Source organism: Gekko japonicus, unplaced genomic scaffold (assembly GCF_001447785.1).
Source record: "Gekko japonicus isolate JY-2015 unplaced genomic scaffold, Gekko_japonicus_V1.1 scaffold982, whole genome shotgun sequence".
In the NCBI taxonomy this organism is placed as follows: Eukaryota; Metazoa; Chordata; class Lepidosauria; order Squamata; family Gekkonidae; genus Gekko; species Gekko japonicus.
In genome coordinates this window covers 569,688-576,431 of record NW_015170919.1, presented here as the reverse complement: position 1 = coordinate 576,431, position 6,744 = coordinate 569,688, and the positions used below count along the sequence as shown (strand labels likewise).

Here is a 6,744-nt window from a genome sequence, read left to right as displayed (position 1 = left end):
TTGTATTTCTGTAATTTTCAACCATATTATTGCAGGCATTTTTTTTACCGCTTGCGTAATTTCCTTCTGCAAGAAATTTCAGAGTTGTTCCCAAGTAAGGTTATCTGGGTAAGTAAGTATCTGGGTCTAGCTCTTCATTATCAGCTTCCAGCTCCATTTTACAACGCAGCCACACCTATACTTTCAATTGCCAACAAGCTTTTGCACGTATTTTCCCTTAGTTGCCATCCGACTGATCTTCAATTTAAAATTCCAACCAACAATAAGAGCTCAAACATGTTTAACTGTCCCGCAAACGATAGCAGTTCAAACAGAATAGTAAATATTTTTCTTACCCCCACCATTTTTACACAGATTTCTTCTCCAAACACTTCCAAGCCGTTTTCTTATCGTTGGATTTAATTATTGGGGGTATTAAAGTCCCAAATGACTCATTTTTAACTTGATTCTACACAGTATAATATCTTCATTACAATACGTTTCTTGTTTCATGAGATATATAAGTTAAAAAGGCTGGTAGCTACTAAGAAAATCATGAAAGCCATGTTTTCTCCGCTTCTTTGCTCCTGCTTCGGGGCGAAATGGCCACACCCCTGTGATTGCCTGTCATCGGGGGCGACCAAAAAATCCCCTTGCTGCTCTTCTTCCCTCCAGGAAGTAGAGCAGAGCCCCTCGCTGAGCAAAGGGACCCCAAAGAAGCGAAGTGGAATTGGACGGCTCAGGAGCAGCCTGAGACACGTCCGCTCATAGCGCCGTTCCCTCCAGGGAATCAAGTTTTGTTAGTCTTTAAGGTTATACCGGACTCTTACTGTTCTCTACTAAATAAATTAGAATTGTGCAGGCCCCCCCCCCCTCAAAAAAAAACTGGTGGATTTCTGCAGTATCTCATGTAGCGGCATCAACGCTCTCTCATCTGTGGGTTCTTAGAGCTAGTTTGATGTAAATGTGCAGACTCTAATCTGGGAGAACCGGGTTTGATCCCCCACTCCTCCACTTGCACCTGGCTGGGTGACCTTGGGCAAGCCGTAGTTCTGATAAGACCTGTCCTTGGAAAAGAGCAGTTTCTGTCAGAGCTCTCTCAGCCCCACCTACCTCACAGGGTGTCTGTTGTGGGGAGGGGAAGGGAAAGGAGTTTGTAAGCCGCTCTGAGACTCCTTCGGGTAGTGAGGGGTGGGGTATAAATCCAATCTCCTCCTCCTCCTCCTCCACATTTACCCTCTCACAGATCTCTTACAAAGCTGCCTTCGTTAGTAAGCTCTTAGAATGGGTATGGCATCTCTTGATGTCTTGCTGCTACGCTTGCAGTACCCCTCGGCTGTTCAAACTAGATACCCTCTCACAGATCTCTTACAAAGCTGCCATGGGAATTAGAAACACAAACACCCTTCGTTAGTAAGCTCTTAGAATGGGTATGGCATCTCTTGATGTCTTGCTGCTACGCTTGCAGTACCCCTCGGCTGTTCAAACTAGATACGTGGCAGGTAAAGCATGCTCTGCGAAGTGTTGCTCCATTGTTGCTTATGGATCTGCAAAGCCATCTTTATGCCAAAACGGTTGATCCTCACTAGCTCTGCCTTAACCATTATTGTCACTGTTGTCCATTGGTGGGATTCTAGAGCAAGGATTCCCGGCCTTTTTGAGCCTGCAGGCACCATTGGAATTCTGACACAGCATGGCAGGTGCAGCCACAAAATGGCTGCCACAGGGGGTGGAGCCAGCCAAAAATGGTTCCCACAGTTTGTATTGTTGTGGCAGCTGTGTCAGACTCCTGGACAAAGTTACTCTCAACAACACTCTCTGGCACTGATTTGTTTATTAAGAATTAAAGATGTTCCAAGCCAGATTGGTACTGTGTCAGAACTGAGGCTCTGGCGGGAGAATCCAAAGATATACACAGTTCAAACAAGGGCCTCCCTTCAGTTGCATCCAATCATATTCCACAATTGTTCCGCCTAGCTTTTGCACACTACACCCCCCCACCTGTGAATATACGGTTATCTCTAACAGCGAAGCAAGCACGGTTTGGCTCCAAGGTCATCCCTGACAAGGGAAGTATCTTAGGAAGAGTTACATCACCACTACAACATGGCTGTTCACACACTCGCCCACTCACTCCCTTCCCTCAGGAATTCTCCTCCCTCTGCCCCCCCAAAACATGGCAAACTAGAGTCCAAGTTTGACAAGTTGTTGCCAAAGTAACATTTTTTTAAAAAAAAAACCTGTATAGCCAGTCAGAAGCCACGCTTGGCTCCAAACACTTTCTAAAAACACTTGGTGAGTGACAGAAAGGTATTGGTAGGTGCCATGACACCCGCGGGCACAGAGTTGGGGACCCTGCTCTAGAGTCCCAGGCAGACTTTTTCAGTGCTTGCTACTGAAGACCATTTAAAAGGAGGTTTTGGGGATTGAACTGTTAGTGTGTAAAGCCCATGCTGTACCACTGAGCCCAGAGATGGAATGCTTAGCAATGGGGGGGAGGGGAGCCACCCAGTATATTTACATTGTTGGAACCTACCCTGAGCCCGTCAAGGGGAGGGCGGGATATAAATCCAAATAAATAAATCTTTTTTTGAGAACAAAATGTTGCTGTTTTAAGCTGAATAGCTCCTCCAAGATTTGCATTTTCAGACTAAAGGGCTGCAGATTTAAAGCTACCAAATTTAGTCCCAGGGCAGAAGGGTGAGGTCAACTCTCTGCCGACAACAGTCGCTCCATAATCAAAAGCAAAAAAAACCCTTGTGTACAGAATCTGCAAACATATATGCTGTATAAAATACCATTAAAACAGCCTACAGCCTATAAAAAGCCACCTGCCACTGTTGACTAGATCATTGTGATACTATGGAATGTTCATATATATTCCAACTGCGCAGGCTAAAGGATCTGCAGTGGGTTGCGTTTCTATGTCGCTTTTGGGGTAGGAAGTGAAGAGACCTGTCCTATCAGATCAGCTGGGAACACCTTGACTTATCACTATGACTTCAGTGGGTACTTATGTGTTAGACATATATATGGTGGTCTGGAGATGTTCCAGGGCTGTCCCTGACAGATCTGCCTTGGGCCCCCTATAGTTGATCCACCTGAAACAGATTGGTAAGAATGGTTATCTTTTCCCCCAGAATCTCTTGGTGGTGGTGCAAACACTTGGATTAAAAAGTGATTTATGTTTTTCCTGCTGCCTTGAGTGGTGACAACGTGGTAATTACCATCATTTGGAATAACCAAAACTTGTGGGCTGTATGAGCTGTGTTGTTCCCTTGTCTTGGGTGGTGAGCGACCCCAGGCATCTTCCATGCACCACAGCATGCTTAACTGTTGCTAATAACTGTGGAGCATTATCACATAAGCATTCGCAGCAATGTTGGGAGTTTGTCTAGAGGTAGGTTAGCTTGGGGCAGCTTGGACGTCGGCTTGGATCCAGATTAACGTTTCCATAATTTTAAGGACATTTTTTCCCCTTGGAGTGTGATTTTTTTACCTTCTGTGGCATCTCAGAATGCTCTGGAACTGCTGTTCCTGGAGGACAGAAGAACACAATGGGAGGGGGGCATTTGGGCCTGCCACAGGAAGGGTAGAATGAATAAATTCAGAGTGGTAGAGGATAGAGTTTCAGACTCAGATCTGGGGCAGAGGTTGCTGAGTGACTGGGGGGCACACACTCTGCCTAATCTGCCTCACAGGGCATATCCTATGGGGTCATTGTAGTCAATGGCAAAATCTTCTAAGGAGTATTCAGTGGGCCAGGGGGAGGGGGTTTGAAATAGAGGCACCAAATTTGTACTGTAGCTGCTGGAGCCTCTCCCCAAAATAACCCCTAAGATTGGAAAAATTTGGACCAGGGTGTCCAATTATAAGGGCATCCAAAGAGGGTGCCCCCATCTTCCATTGTTTCCAAAGGCAGGCGGATAAAACAACAGCCCAGCAGTTTTTCCTAGAGAATCTCTGTAGTAGAAACTAAGTGAGGTGTGGTGTGAGGGGGCATGTTTGCAAGGCCAGCAGCAGAATCAGTGCAATGTGCCCACTAGAACCAGTGCCACTGTTGCAGTGCCAAAACCTAACAGAAATAAGATCAAATCTGAGAATCTCTGAAGTTATAGAGGGCTTGTTTGCAAGGCCAGCAGCATAACCCAGTCCCAGTCTACTAGCTGAACCCAGTGCCATTGTGACAAATGCCAGCTCAACAGGAGGACTGATGTCAACTTAAGCACAGAATCATCACAACAACAATACAGAAGAATTTCAAAAAAGAATACACTTCTGTGATCAGCCAAAGAGCAGTGTGCCCACCCTTACCTGTAATCCTATTGGCCAGTGCTCCTTCTTCCTCCTGTCCCTGGGAAAGCAAGCTAGTAGTTGGGCTTCAAGCTTGAAGCCAGCAGCAACAATAGCCTTGCAAGCTGCAGTGCCATTTGCAAATGCATTGCAGTGATTGGCTGTATGTAAGGTCCCTCTTCCCCCTCCCTTTTGGAAAGCAGAGCAAAGGGAGGGAAAGAACAGAAATGGCAGGAAAGAGAAGGTAAGTGCAGTCCTTTAAAGTTTAACCCTCCCCCCACTCTGTATTTGGTAATGCTGAATAAAAGCTGAATAGTTTCGGCTTTTATTTGGCATTCTGTATTCGGCAGCTGAATCAGATCAGAGTTTCTGATTCGTCTTGCTGAATACCCGAAAAATGCTGAAAAGGAATTTTTTGGGTTTTTCTGGTTCGGCTTTACTGGATGCACACCCGTAATAACGATGTAAGGTGCTTTGGATCCTCATATGGGTATAAACTAACTAAATAAATGAAGTTGCCTTCCACAGGCAGAAATCATTGCATCTCGGGAAACACTGGACTGGATTGAAGCCACTGTGCTTCCTTATGGTGAATTCTCCTTTCTGTTCCCCAAAGAATATCTGTTACAGTTCTTTCTGGAAGGCTCATAGCTAAGCTTTCTTCCTAACCAGCAGATATTTTAATTATATATCACACGCAGGGACACTTGCTGTGCAAAGAGTACCAGAAAAGGTTGTATGGGGATTGTGGATATGTCAGCGCAATCCTAAAAACACTTCCTTGGGAATAAGTCCCATTGAATAGACCTGAGTTAGTATTCTGAGCAGACCTACTTAGAATTTGCTCCCTCTGTAGCAGGCTGGTCACGGGGATGGTTTTTAAGTGAGGTATAAGCAGTATTTAGCCACAGTTCTTTTGTTTTCTTCTTTACACCACTTCTGTTGAGTATTACTTTGATCTTCCTGCAAGAAGCCCAGGGCAGCATGCACAGTTCACGCCTTCTCTATTTTAGCCTCCCAACAACCACCCTGTGAGGTTAGGCTGAAAGGTAAGTGAGTTCCCCAAGGTTGGCCCAGGGAGCTTCAGTCAGCTGAGTCAAGATTTGAACCCGTCCCACACTGGCTCTCAAACAGGACCTTGTGCTGTCATCAGGGAGGTGCTTTCTGCACTGAAAGGAGTTTGTTTGGGTGGCGGAGCCTAAGCGGTCTGTTTTCTAGGAGAATACTTTCCCTCCAAATCCTCGACATCCCCTGGCACACTCAGCAGATTCTTAAGCAATAGTAAGATAAGATCAAGGGTTGCCAGGAGGGTTGGGTGTGTGCATGTGCGTGATGTTGGTTGCATTTCTAGGTCACTTTTGAGGAAAACTTGGAAGTGACATAGGGTATCTCTAGGAATCGCTGGAAACTATAGCAAAACTGGGTTTTTTCCAGTGATGCAGAAATGTAGCCAACGTTGCCTTTAAAAATTTTTTGTCCCACCACCACTTGGTGACGGGCAACTCAGGTTTATGCCCTAGTAAGAACACTGTCATCCAAGTGAAAATATGGCTGTCAAAACTAGGACTCCTTTCCTCCTCTACCCCTTCCCCAACTCCACCTTACTTTTCAGTATTTCAGAGTAATTTTTTTAAATCCTATTTTTTACTTACTGGGGGTGACCCCAAACCAGGAAATTCTTTGTAGCTTGATATAAATGTAAAGATAAATAAATAAATATTGTCTATGTATAAGGTGTTTTTATTCCCTCTGCCCCTTTGTGCCTCTGCTTTCCCAACTGATGATGCTCTTTAGGTTCAAATTTGGACACCCCCCCCAAAGACATGTATTTGTTTCCCAAAATATTATCCTGGGGCCCCTGCATTGAGTTGTTCAGTTCCACTGTATCCCTGAAGGGTTTTTCTCTCCCCCGCCCCCATTTTGGTTGTTGCTGTCTCTGGGGATTGCCCGTCTCCCAAGATACTTGAATGCTGCTTCTTGCTTGTCTTGTTCATCGCTAATATATCTATCTATATTTCTTATGTGCAAATTTAAGAAAAAAAAATATGGGAAGTTGAATGTAAATCGTGTGTATGCGTGTGTATGCGTGCGCGCAAAGAGAAAGAAAAGCAACAAAAAAAGACACTTTTCCTCCATATCCTCAGGAGAGCATTTCCGAGTGCGGGAGATGTTCCTTGCCTCCCTTCGGTCAGTTTGAGGTGAGAACAAATAACCCTACTAAAAGTCAGTCTCTTGACTGCAATCCGAAAGAATAGCATCTACACTCTTTTTTTTCCTCCCCCCCCCTTTATTGCATTTATGTTTGGGGATTTTTTTTGTTTTTTTGGTGTTCATGCTGTGGAGTTTTGTTTTTGTTTTTGTTTTGGTTCAGCCTGCTGTGGAAGGGGTAGAGGTGAGAATTTTTGTCAGCAGAGGTGACCACGAGGGTGTTTTTTTTGTCTGTCTGTTCTTTGTATCTCTCTCTCTCTTTCC

The 6,744-nt window shown here is 44.9% G+C and overlaps 1 protein-coding gene across 1 annotated transcript in view; it reads left to right on the top strand.

Moving 5' to 3' along the window:
* The window catches only part of TRRAP (transformation/transcription domain-associated protein), a 241,741-nt gene that overhangs the window by 58,544 nt on the left and 176,453 nt on the right, over positions 1 to 6,744 (top strand). Inside the window, exon 33 of the mRNA XM_015418766.1 lies at positions 6,417 to 6,470. Coding sequence (XP_015274252.1) covers positions 6,417 to 6,470 — 54 coding nt within the window. The remainder of the gene's footprint in view (positions 1 to 6,416; positions 6,471 to 6,744) is intronic.